The sequence below is a fragment of the Ascaphus truei genome, chromosome 3 (genome assembly GCF_040206685.1).
Source record: "Ascaphus truei isolate aAscTru1 chromosome 3, aAscTru1.hap1, whole genome shotgun sequence".
Lineage (NCBI taxonomy): Eukaryota > Metazoa > Chordata > Amphibia > Anura > Ascaphidae > Ascaphus > Ascaphus truei.
Window position 1 is genome coordinate 201,288,651 of NC_134485.1, and position 13,497 is coordinate 201,302,147.

The window sequence follows — 13,497 nt, forward strand, 5'->3', positions numbered from 1 at the left end:
TTTAATACAGTCTATCTTGGCTGTGAGCCACATGGCTATGTGTAACATCACAGTGTCACATTTAAAGTGTCTGTAGAGTTAATTTGGAGTTGAAATTGGAGGAAAATCTGGACTGCACAACAACAACTTTGCAACTGTGAGAACTTGACTTGCTAAATGCTGTGATTATTTGTATTCATCCTATCCTCCAATAACGGGGAAGTCTCTCCTCCTGCATCTCAATATGCCCTCCCTATTGCGTTTTCTGTTTACTGTTTCCTCACTCCTTTGTGAACTTCTCTGTTCTCTCCAACTTCCCCACTCTCCACTACACCATTATTTATACACTTCTCTCCAAACACCTTATTTACCCCCAATAAAAAACACCCACACCCACCCTCTATTCACACCCTCTATCTACTACTTCTTGCTGCTGGGGATCTCCCCTAAGCCTGAACCCAGACATACACACCTGATCTCACACACACCTCCCTGACATCTCTTCCCCTGTAAATGGTGTTAACCTTCTGATTTAATACTGATCTTCCTTAAAACTAACCCCACAAATCAAGCATCCCAATAGTCTGCCCTCATGGCTATTGTCCCACACCCACAGTCACTCCTACCACCCCATTGTGACCAAGCACTACCATCTACAATATTTATTCTCTCACCTGCTGTCTCTGTACGTCTCCCATCATACCACTTAGATTGTAAGCTCTTCAGGGCAGGGATTTCCTTTCTTTTTGTCTGATTTTGCTGTGCTTACACATGCAATACAAATGTTTGACACATTGAATGCAGCACTCAATTGGGGAAAAGTATTTATATCTCTTAATGAAATATAAATACATTAAACCTTTGTAATTAAGTATTCCCAGATACGGACATCCAGCTCTCTCTACCTCACACCTTCACTCTAATTCCTTACCCATCTACATGTCCTTTGTTTCATTGTTGTGTTTCAATAACCTTCTGCCCAGACACCTCACACCCTTACCATAATTCCAGCCTAATGTACATTTCCATGCTACTTTGTGCATCCCATTCATTTACATCTGTATATTCAGACTTACTAGGATGTAATTCTTGAATTATTAAATATGACCTGCTGTTTCAGCTTAATTTGTAAAAAACAAACAAAAAACAAAACAATTTGCACTCTTTAAACCATGAGTTAGCTATTAAAGGTATCACTTCTACCTTACTTTTTTGTCTATTCTACGGGCTTACATGGTGCCATCCTCTATATGTGTACATTTCTTAGAACAGCTGGGTAACTCATCTTTGTTCAGGACATCTTTGGAATTGCTGATTCATTCTTTCCTCTGCATTGTATTAGCTGTTAACTAGGTCACTACAGTAAGTGTTACATACTGTATTCTATGGTATTTGGCATTGTACAGGTACCTGTGCAAATAGGGAATCAGTTCTACATATGTGCAATTATTTAAATTTTTTAGCTTCTGAAGCAACCGTTAAACATGAACACATGAAAACATGCCATTGTACTTTCACTTAATTGTAATTCCAACAACTGTAGCTTATAGTGTAAGTGTGATTCCATGTGTAACTACAGTGTATGACATATCTCAAGAATTCATATCTGTCTTACAGGTGTAGCTAATAGCCTGGAGGTGCAGCCACATGCGTCCATGGTCACACAGAGGCCACAGATTCTTTAAAAGTAGCACTAGATGAGATATTTTTCTGCCACATCTTTTCTACTACTGTAGAGTGATACCACCTGATGTATACATTGTGGGTCCAGTATTTTAGACATATTGGGTACATGATAAAAGTGTAAGATGTTCATTTTTACAGTATTATGCAGAGCTTATCTATTCTGCTAAAATGAGCTTCAGAACATACTGTAGCGGGCTATCTATAAGACATTGCTAGTATGGTGATGGAGTTTACACCAGTGGAAACTTGACAGAGATTTTTTTCATTCTCATAATATGGAAAAAATGATATTGCAAGATGAAGAAATGTATAGATATCATAACGTATTTGCTTATACTCACTCCTCCTATGATATCTCCAACAAACTGAATATGTTGACGCTTACAGATACATGTAAAACAGCCCTCAGATTTTGCAGTGCTCCATTCCACTGTGGCAGGAAAATATAACTCACAATATGATCTGCTAAACTCTTAAATGTAATGTGTATGTGTTTTGGCACCTGATAAATATATGTATATTCAGTTAATGGACTTTATTACATATCATAATTTTATGCAGCTTTTTCTGGGGCTATGTATCTCTAACAATAGTTTGTTTGTGAAATCTTTTTTCAATGGTCAGTCTTGCAGAATATTCCAAATTAAATATCATCCTCAATGTGAATGTCTGAGAAATATAAACTCCGTAGGAGGCCTCCTTAACTACAAAATGCAAAGTAATTGTATTCCACAGGATAATTTTTTACATGTAGCCATGTCTGGTGGCTACCAGTCTGCCCTCGTCACGTAAGTCCTGATAGATGCAGGCTGTGTCAGGCCCCCCTATCTTGGGTTTACCCCCCCTCAGCAGCTTCCTTGAGTTGCAGGAGTAGAGGTGTGCCAGGGTCTGTGTGTTGCCCAATCCGGGTGCAGATCTTCTGCCCTACCCTTCTGCACTAAGGAAGAGGCAGTTCTAAATTATAGTCAGTCTGTGTCTCTACCCTTGGGATAGAGACATGCCCTCAGCTCCTCATGGGGCTGAAGAGAAATACCAGGTCTCACGTCTGATAACGGGCCTACTGTAGGTACTGTACAGAAGGTCTGGGATCTGAGACAAAAGAATGTACCAGCTGTATTACTATATGCAGTGGCTGCAATAAAGAAGTCCCTGTTTTATATACCTCCTGTCTAAGTTTACAGTCTATTAGGGGGAGAGTATGACAGATTGGTTCCCCTGCAGGGACTTTCTCTAGCCAAGCTGGAGCCTGCATGGATGGAGACGCTTGCACCAAGAGAAGAATGAAGCCTGAGACATCCAAAAGCCTGCCCTGTTATCCCCACAACATCGCAGACCCTCAGATCTCCTGCAGCCTACAGGTACCATGCAGCAACTCACACCTGAAAGCCAGCCAATCTCCCATAGGGTGGGGTGGGGGAAAAGCAGTGCTACAATTGGAGGCTCTGCTGAGATGCAGCAACAAGGCAGGCTTTTAGTACAGTGCAGCAGTAAGGAAGGGGGGGGATCTCTCTCCGAACCGTCACCAGGGAGGAGGTTACCTAGACCCTTGCCGAAATCAAGATTATGTTGGGGCGTACCCTGAGGCTACACCAGGGAGCGTGTACCCTCATACTGTAGCTCTTAAAAAGACTGCTTTGTTGGGGTGTACTGTGATGCTACACCAGGGAGCGTGGATACTCTTCTTCCAAAGAAAGAAATTGCTGGGGCATACTCTGGGGCTTTGCTCAGGGAGTGTGGTTACTCTCAATCTTTACTTGAATGCAACGTAAGGGACGGGCCACTGAGGCGTCACCATGAACCCTGTGTACCTTTTCTCCAGATTGCCTGTACTATCTGTTCACTCAAAATGGTGGCTCCTGCATCAGGGGGCACACCACATGTAGCGGACCACCTAAAATGGCATTCAAGCCCTAAAAATGGGACTGCATGGGCTTATTGCAAAGTGCAAGCTATATATCCTGCAAAAAGTTGCAAGCTTCGACACCAAACCGAACCTGCACCCCCCCACTGTGACTGGCTCAGCCGGAGCCAAGTCACGCCTTGCTCTTTCATGCCCCTGCTCCAAATTCCACCATAGGGAGGAGGCACAAATTGAGAGCTAATCAGAGCTCCATGGAGCTGAGCTAGTGATTGGAGTAACTTTAATACCGCTGCTCTGAATCCGCTACCTCAAAATGCTGCAAGCAGAAAATGTCTATGTTGGAGATATCCACCTTCCATCTACCAGGAGGCTACCTGGTGATCACCATAAATGGATAGTGCCACATGCGGTGCATCTGTCCCCAATGCCGACACTCTGGAGGTGAAGAGAGTCCCACCTCTATGTGCTCAAACTGTTGGGCCTATTTCATGCAGCCGGCCTAATACCAGGGCCTTTATTAAAGCGGAAGACCGAGCCGCTACACCAACCGGCCTCTACTGCCCTTCCATCCGCAGATGTTATCGTGGGCCAGTGTGCCCTACCATCGCGCCGGAAGGCCCAAGTGGTCTGGAACAGAGTCAATGAAAGCCCCGAAGCCCTCGCCGGTTCCAGGACTGGAACCCTTACCAGCCAATCTCCAGTGAAAGCGGACTGCCCAGGGAGAGTTGCGTGTGCTTCCCCTGGTGGCACGGGAGTGGGAGAGCTCTGTACCAATAGCTGACAGGGAACGCGGGGCGCCCCAACGCCGCTCCCCTAAGGAAGTGTCCCTGCTCTCCTCGGAAGATGACATGCAGCCAAGTGTCTGTGGGTCGCTATCCGACTGACTTCCAATCTAGCCCACCTGCGGAGAAAACACCATCTACCTGCAGTCTGCAACAGAGTCCAGATCCTGAGACGTCCCTTCGGCAGGCCATGGTGCGTCCAGAGCACCGGCAGAGTCCTATGGCGGTGGAGGATCCCATCGGAGAGAAAGATATGCCTGCAGTGGACACGACGGAGCCTGCAGACATCCCCGACCTTCGGAGCTGTGAGTAACCACCCCCTTACCTGTTCCAGGCTCCAGTTGTGGCTTACGCTGACGAAGTGCCGGATGGTGCCTCGGTCGGTGTGAAGAGCGGTGATGCACTTCCGGCACCGCCGGATCTGATGTCCCATTCGGCATGGGACCCGACCGACCACCGGGATCTCACGAGAACAGCACTCGCTGATGATGTCATCCCTCCAGCGACAGCCACATTTCCGACAAGTCGGCCGGAACCTCCGGTATTAAGTACTGGACTGTCCCCTGCCGACATCAAGATATATTTGTCCTGGTTAAGATGAAGGGGTCGCCGGACCCTTGAATCCCCTGTCCCAGCCCCAGTAGCTATACCAGTGGGCTGTGGTAGGCCCAAACCATTGGGACTTGCCCAAGACAATGTCAGGCCCAGGTCACAGCAACTCTATGTGTCCCCACAGTATCTGCCCCTGTTCAGGACACTGGTATGATAACCATACCATCTGCCCGTGCTGCTAGTGTTGGCTATGCCTCTCCTAGGAGTGGAGGCTGCAGCCTGTCACCAACTTTTTCCAGCGACTTAAGAGACTGGGACTTTGGGGGGGCTCATGGTTGGTCTGATGAAAGCTCTGAGGGGGAAATACCTGCCTCTAGTCTGTTACCAAATCTCTTGGGTCATTCACCTCATTCGGAGATCCTCTTTGTCTGCAAAATCTGTAATGTCTGGAGTTTCATCTAGGATGGACACTCACTAGCTCAAGTAGCCCTAAAGCCAGTAAATACCTCAGGGGAACCCCTTAAGTGGTGGGACCCCATGTTTAGTGGTTATGCTCCTACCATGCAGAGGACCCGGTTCCTCTTAGTGGATGGTCCCACTGTAGACCATTGGTGGGGAAAGGGCCAATTCTCCTCAGAAGAAATAGCAGGCACTTCGTAAAAGGGTGGAGGAGATTCGTTTGGGGGTAGTTACACCTAAGGGACCTGCCATATTATACCGAGAGGTGGCCCCTAAGGAGCCTAAATTTGGGGTTTTGTCCGGCAAGGCTGGTACCCATAAACTGTTAAAATTTAGTAGGGCTGATAGAGCCATTATCCACCGCTACAGACAGTCCCATGGGTACGAGTTTCCATACGTGCAGTTCTAAACTATAGTCAGTCTGAGTCTCTCCCCTTGGGATAGAGACATGCCCTCAGCCCCTCAGGGGGCTGAAAAGAAACACCAGGCCTCAAGTCTGATAACGGACTTAGGTACTATCCAGAAGGTCTGGAACCTCAGACAAAAGAATGTACCTGCTGTATTACCATCTACAGTGGCTACAATAAAGAAGTTCCTGTTTTATATACCTCCTGTCTAAGTTTACAGTCTATTAGGGGGAGAGCATGACAGATTGCTTCCACTGCAGGGACTATCTCCAGCCAAGCTGGGGGAAGCAGCGCTACATACATAAATCCAATTTTCTGGCCACACGTACCTTTCTTTTTATCCTCCAAATTATTCTATTGCTGTACTGTTTTTAAGGTAACTGGAATTTACATTGAGATAACATCCTGATATCCTGATATACAGTACTGTATAGGAGTGAAATAATTTCCCCAACATGAATGTTTGCCTTGGTCAAATGTTAGAAAGTTACTGGCATCAAATCTAATCAATTGAAAGAAATAGATAAGCAGCACTGACTGAAGATGCAAACTCTGAAGTATACTATACTAATATTATTAGTTCAACTTTCACTAGCTTATATCCTATAACCAGTCTAAGGGAGGGTTTCACTAGCCTCGATATAGGTTACTGTACTGCAGGCCTGCACAACTCCAGTCCTCGAGGGCCGCAAACAGGCCAGGTTTTCAGGATTTCCCTACTTCAGCACAGCTGGTTCAATTAGTGGCCCAGTCATACTGATCCACTAATTGAGCCAGCTGTGCTGAAGTAGGGATATCCTGAAAACCTGGCCTGTTTGCAGCCCTCGAGGACGTGAGTTGTGCAGGCCTGCTGTACAGTATGTCTCTGTGACACTGAGTCAACTGTCAATCAAGTCAATAGCAGAAACATTTAATTACTGTGTGATCACCTTTATAAGAATTGAGTGAATCCTTGCATATTAAATCAATAACGTACATGAGTGGCACTCGGTTGATGCAAGTTTAATTTGACTCTTGTAACCCCCTATTCAGTTTTGTGAGAATTATAGTAATCCACTGTTAACAATTAATTAACTTCCATTAAGGTACATGGAGGTCAGTGTATTGTTAACTATGCATTCCCTCATCTCATTATATAAAACAGTTTCTTTGTACACTATTGCTAAGTGCAATGTTATATGTATATCTCATTTAAAAGTTTTTACATTTGTAGCCATGTCTGGTTTAGCTACCAGTTTGCCCTCCCTGACATGCAAGCCCTGGTAACAGTGCAGGCAGTGTCAGGACCAATGATCCTGGTTTTCCCCACAATAAGCAGCTCTCGAGTGACGAGGGAGGAGGTGGGCTAAGGCCTGTGTTCTGTCCAATCCGGTCTAGGACTTTTAGTCAGTGTCTCTACCCCTGAGTGAGACAGATATTCACACAGGGGTGTATCTAGCATTGACATCCACTGTCCACTCCCCCTGGGGGAGTGAGGAGTGATACCTTTCCTCTGGCTCTATTAGGGAGTCAGAGAAGAATAAGGATTGCCTCTTGTGCCCTTGGCCGGGGGTGGATGTCCAGGGACCATCACAAGGTTGGAGACCTGTTTGAACTGTGCTGATTGTGGTGTGAAGATAGTCAGCGCAAACCTCACGGGCCTCCCGATGTCGATGGAACCGAATGAAATAAAAGGATATGGATAAAAAAGAATTAAAATCTCAGTGTATTAGATACACATGTGGGGGATGGGGGAAGAGGGGGGGGGAAAGGGGGAGGGGGGTGAGGGCAGGGGGTGGGAGCAAGGAGGAGGATAATGCTGGAGGGGTTGATAATTGGTTTTCCACTTTAACTAATCAAAGAATACATAAAATTATGGATTCAGTGACTCACACGGGCTTGTGTGGTGTCTCTCCCTCAACGCTGACTGTAGTGGATTTATTACAGACTCATATGCTGGAGTCTCAATATACATAAAACTCACACGGCCTGATGTGAGTCCTTGTCCTCAGAGGGTGATGTCCTGTATGGATGGTGTCTGGGTTGTCTCAGCAGAATTATCCCCCGATGGGTGTAGTGTGTGAGTGTCTCCTCTCCCCATTTCCCAGATGACCAAAAGGAGTGTATGCCAACAAGGGTTAACAACAATAAAAAAGGTCTTTAATGGGTATACAGTGGAGACATAAGCATATGAAATGCAAACATGTGGTGAACCATAAAAAGTATAGAACAATCTATGACAAAATGAAATAAATTATACTAAGACACAATGAAATAAAATAAGACACAATGAAATAAAATGAAATAAAGCAAACACAAGGACTACACTCACACTTGAAGTCAAATAAAATGGCCCAGCCTCAGCCGCTCGGTACACTCCTGCACGGTCTCCTCCTCCGTTCTTGTTCCCACTGGCGCGTCCGGCAGCGGAATCGGAAGAGGGGATCTGCACCGGATGTCCTGTAGTGTGCTGGGTCCCTCTCTCAATGAGCTCCGGCAGGGAACAACATGTTTCGCAATAAGCTTCGTCAGGTTCCTTCGTCAGGCTCCTGACGAAGCTTATTGCGAAACATGTTGTTCCCTGCCGGAGCTCATTGAGAGAGGGACCCAGCACACTACAGGACATCCGGTGCAGATCCCCTCTTCCGGTTCCGCTGCCGGACGCGCCAGTGGGAACAAGAACGGAGGAGGAGACCGTGCAGGAGTGTACCGAGCGGCTGAGGCTGGGCCATTTTATTTGACTTCAAGTGTGAGTGTAGTCCTTGTGTTTGCTTTATTTCATTTTATTTCATTGTGTCTTATTTTATTTCATTGTGTCTTAGTATAATTTATTTCATTTTGTCATAGATTGTTCTATACTTTTTATGGTTCACCACATGTTTGCATTTCATATGCTTATGTCTCCACTGTATACCCATTAAAGACCTTTTTTATTGTTGTTAACCCTTGTTGGCATACACTCCTTTTGGTCATCTGGGAAATGGGGAGAGGAGACACTCACACACTACACCCATCGGGGGATAATTCTGCTGAGACAACCCAGACACCATCCATACAGGACATCACCCTCTGAGGACAAGGACTCACATCAGGCCGTGTGAGTTTTATGTATATTGAGACTCCAGCATATGAGTCTGTAATAAATCCACTACAGTCAGCGTTGAGGGAGAGACACCACACAAGCCCGTGTGAGTCACTGAATCCATAATTTTATGTATTCTTTGATTAGTTAAAGTGGAAAACCAATTATCAACCCCTCCAGCATTATCCTCCTCCTTGCTCCCACCCCCTGCTCTCACCCCCCTCCCCCTTTCCCCCCCCCCCTCTTCCCCCATCCCCCACATGTGTATCTAATACACTGAGATTTTAATTCTTTTTTATCCATATCCTTTTATTTCATTCGGTTCCATCGACATCGGGAGGCCCGTGAGGTTTGCGCTAACTATCTTCACACCACAACTGCCACGCTAAGAAGGAGACGGGATTCCCTTCTCCGAAGTCAAGCAGCAACCAGGAAATCAAAAAAGAGCCAGTATATATTTTTATATACTCTTTTACACTTCGTACACAATCACATATCTATATTCCAATTTATTTGAATAGCTTAGGCGTTGCAGCACTTTCTCCGCCACAAATCCTAGGGAGCGCCCCAGTTCAAACAACCCCCTGAACTGTGCTGAAGAAGATACCTGTGGTGTGGCTGTATATGCAGAAAGGAATACATGTTCCAGTTAACTATACTCCTGCCTGGGTGTGCAATCTATCTGGGGGAGTGGAAGTAAGTTCTCCTGCAGGGATTGTCTCCACATCCCTGGAGCCTGTAGCAGATGGAGGAGCTATACCAACAGAGATAAAGACCAGGAATGTACCCCAGAATCCTGTCCAGATGTCCCCAATACCACTGACGAACCACTCAGCATCCTGTGAACCAGCAGGTAGCCAGCACCATACGCTATGTAATGGCAGAATCTCCCAGAGGGTGTGGGAAACAGCATTACACATCTCTTTTGCGACATATGCTATTTGTATTTTTGCATAATGCCCCAACAAATTATACAAATGACATGAAATTGAGCAAATAATGAACAATGAGTAACAATGGGTATTCCCATGTGATGCATATAGCATCCATCATAAATATTGTTACAATAAGAATTACCCATTTTTACTTAAATGTGTGATTCACATAACATTTGAATATGAAATTATAACCAAATTATTTTTTATGCCCTCATATTGACTTGCACATCATGTCTTGCATCACAAAGACTGAAGTGACTCTGTAAGAAAAATCTTTATTTCAATATAAACACCAATACTTTACCATCATCTATTAAAAAAAACTGTTCAAAATAGAAAAACATACCGTCTTTCACTTTTACCCTATTTGATAAAAAGCCTACCATTACATTATTTTATTATTTTATTAATAGATCTACAGTAATCAGTCTCCTGCAGATGTGTTTGAAAATGAAATGTGATGTAAAATAAACAAATAAATAATATCACTACAGGGATTTAAATAATACTTGTACCTTTATAAACAACCCCCTTAGCTATTCAGTCACCAGAGCTAATTACTCCAGAATTACCAAGTCTATTATTGCTTAATTGTGTAGATCTTTATAGTCTGCTATGTATGGTTATAACTGTTCTGCAAACCATAAAATAAATAGAAAAAGTATCAAACCTGTGGCCCCCATCCGTGGCATGGGTACATTATCGCTGTATGATTTTCCTGTGGGCCTTGGTCTAGACACACATCTTTTGCCTTGTTGTTCCGGAGCTGTGGAAACAAGTATATTGGTTTTAGGATTCTGATAGCATGTGTTATTCAAACATTTCAAATATAGTTCACGTCAGTGCACAGCACAGCATACAATGTCCTTAAGACATTAGAAAGGCTGGGAAGCCAAGGGACCTATACAATATCTTTCCAGATAATCTTATGGCACTTCTGTTTGTTTTTAGGGTGGGCTGTGTTTATAGGAGCTATTAACATGATCTGAACTAAACAGCTCTTCTTTTGTTTGTGACATTAGGGTTTATGCAATTACAACTGTAGTGCCGCAGACATTCACCAGCATACAGGTTCTATTCTAGGTATAATATAACACTTCTTCCCCCGGCCAACAGAAGACCACACCAAGTGTCTCAAATGTTTGTTAGATGGTGCATTCAAATGCGGGTGATGCTTAGTGATAATAATAGCATGTTCATGTATAGAGCGGCTAGTTTTACGCAGCACTTTACAGAGGCATTTTGCAGGCACAAGTCCCTGCCCCATGGTGTTTACAATCTATGTTTTTGGTGCCTGAGGCACAGGGAGATAAAGTGACTTGCCCAAGGTCACAAGGAGCCGACACCGGGAAATGGTCATGGGCTGGCATTCATGCGGGCTGGTGCAGTGAGAAATAATTAAGGAAGGGTGCCATTAACTTTTATATAACTTTATTATAACAGTCCATAATACAACTTCTTGTTTACTGGTGCTTCTGTAGCATTCTCCAAAGAGGTACAATTCTCTCCTTTGTTGTCACGTCATGACAATGCACTTGCCTAAATGAATGTGGCCACTCCCACCTCCACTGGCACCTGCTGCAGGGTGTCCTCATGCTTGAGAAAGCACACCCTATCCCCCTCACATAGATTAGTGCTCTCCTCTTTTAAGGACAGCGGTGAACCTATCCCTTCTGGCAGCTGTGGGGTGATACTGTAAGGGCCTATCCCTAAGGAACCTATGATGGTTGCCATCCCCTCTTGTGGGTGAGATGCTCCTATGGGCCATATAGAGGGTCCCTATAATTGGTTGTGACATTTACCTCACTGAAAAAAATAAAGGGCTTCTACCTTAGTTACATAACTACTTACATATTTACAGGGGAGACCCCCTCTTCTGGTTCCTCCTGGGATCTGAGGGGGGAGCTCTACTGTAGGTCCTTCCTATTTTTACAAAGCCTGTTTCCAATTAGCATCTCCCAAATTATAGGCTTCATTTATTTGCTGCACATACAGACGAGACCACGACAAACTAGCCCGGTTACATTCTGGGTATGTGCTGGGTATGTGCTGGGCTTGTTTAAGGCAAGTTTAAGGTATTTCTGCATTGACTAATGACCCATAGGATTAACACAGCAGGGGTCCCTGGCAGCCAGGGACCCCGCTGTTAATCTGATGGGCCACAAATCAATGCAGAAATGCTGGGGCTAGTTTAAGGCATGTATTCAGAATGTACCTGGGTGTACCTGGGTCTTTTTGGCGATTGCCACTGGTTTGTGTTAGAATAGTCGCAGTCTCTGCTTTATGGTGTAACTACAGATGTAGCAAGACATATTATTGAGCATTCCATCAGGAAACCTTAGTTGAAAGCTGCCTGACCACTCCATACTCATGGATTCCACATGACCAGACTAATTGCCCATCAGGATTAACACAGCAAGGGTCCCTGCCTAGTAATGGGATTCCCTCTGCGCTAATCCTACCAGGCTGAACCAATCTGGAAGAGACGCCAGTGAGAGCAGACATAATCAGTCACTCTCTCTGCACATCTCCAACAGGCAATCGCAATGTTTTTAGTTTAATTACATAGTATGGAATCAGTGGGTCTCTGGAGCTTAACCGAATTAATTTCAGCCCTTGGGACCATCTGCTTCCCGAGTTACAGACTCCGGTTTGGGGTGCCGGTATCTCTGTCAAGTTTAAATGTCCCGGCCAGGTGACACTGGAGAATTAAACTTTCAGGAGATACCAGCATCCCATACCAGGGCTTGTAACTCGGGAAGCAGAGGTGTCACCTGGGCTGAAATTAATGCTGTTCAGCTTTGTAGACCCCGTCTACTTCAATTCTATGTAATTAAAATAATAATACAATTAGCTTAATTACCTTAGTTGCTAGCCACTAAGGTAATGAAGGGGTTAAACCAAAGTACCTGGTTTGTTTGGGGTAGAGGGGTGGATGAAGGGGTTAGTTTCTCCAAGCTGTGTGGTTAGACCTACCTGGAGGGTTGTGAGAGGGGTTAACCCCTTCATTGCTTATAGCTAAGGTAATAAAGCGGTTACTGATGTTTTAATGGAGTGGGTGAAGTGTGTCATGTAATTGCTCTAAACTGTTTTTTTTAATTTCAACTCAAATGGGCAAAATGCTACCAGCCATATTTGAGTACTAATGCTTTTGCCCATTTGTATGTGTGGTGATGGGGGAAGAGGGGGTGGGGAATGTGGGTAGTTTCCCCAGAGAGAGTTGCTACGGTAATTAAAGGATTAACCCCCCACCCCCCTACCAACCCGGGAGACCTAACCACCCTACCTGGGACAACTACCCCCATTCCCCACCCCCTCTACCTGCATCACCACACATACAGTACAAATGGGCAAAAGCACTAGTAGCCAATTATGGCTAGTAGCTGTTTTGCCTATTTGTGTTGAAAGAAAAATACATACACAATAAATTACAATTGACAATGCAATACATTACATTACACAGTAGACGATAAACCCACTGATTGTTACTGTGGTAATCTATGCCCTCAATGGGGGCAGAGAACCACAATGGCAATGAATGGGCAACCTAAAAAAAGAGAAATACTAAATTAAATACATTACAATAAAATGTGGTCCGTGACGTGGGATAATTAAACTTGCAGGAGATACCAGCCCCCCATACCAGGGCCTGTATTTCAGGGAATGCAGGGGGTCCCCGGGGGGTAAAATTAATGTGAATCAGCTGCGGAAACCCTTGCTTGAATACTATGTAATTAAAATAAAATAAAAAAGCTGTGTGTGCTGTGCACGC

The 13,497-nt window shown here is 44.7% G+C and overlaps 1 protein-coding gene across 1 annotated transcript in view; it reads right to left on the reverse strand.

Moving 5' to 3' along the window:
• Nucleotides 1–13,497, reverse strand: part of GALNT17 (polypeptide N-acetylgalactosaminyltransferase 17) — a 682,771-nt gene that overhangs the window by 19,337 nt on the left and 649,937 nt on the right. The window contains exon 9 of the mRNA XM_075589950.1: nt 10,396–10,491. Coding sequence (XP_075446065.1) covers nt 10,396–10,491 — 96 coding nt within the window. The remainder of the gene's footprint in view (nt 1–10,395; nt 10,492–13,497) is intronic.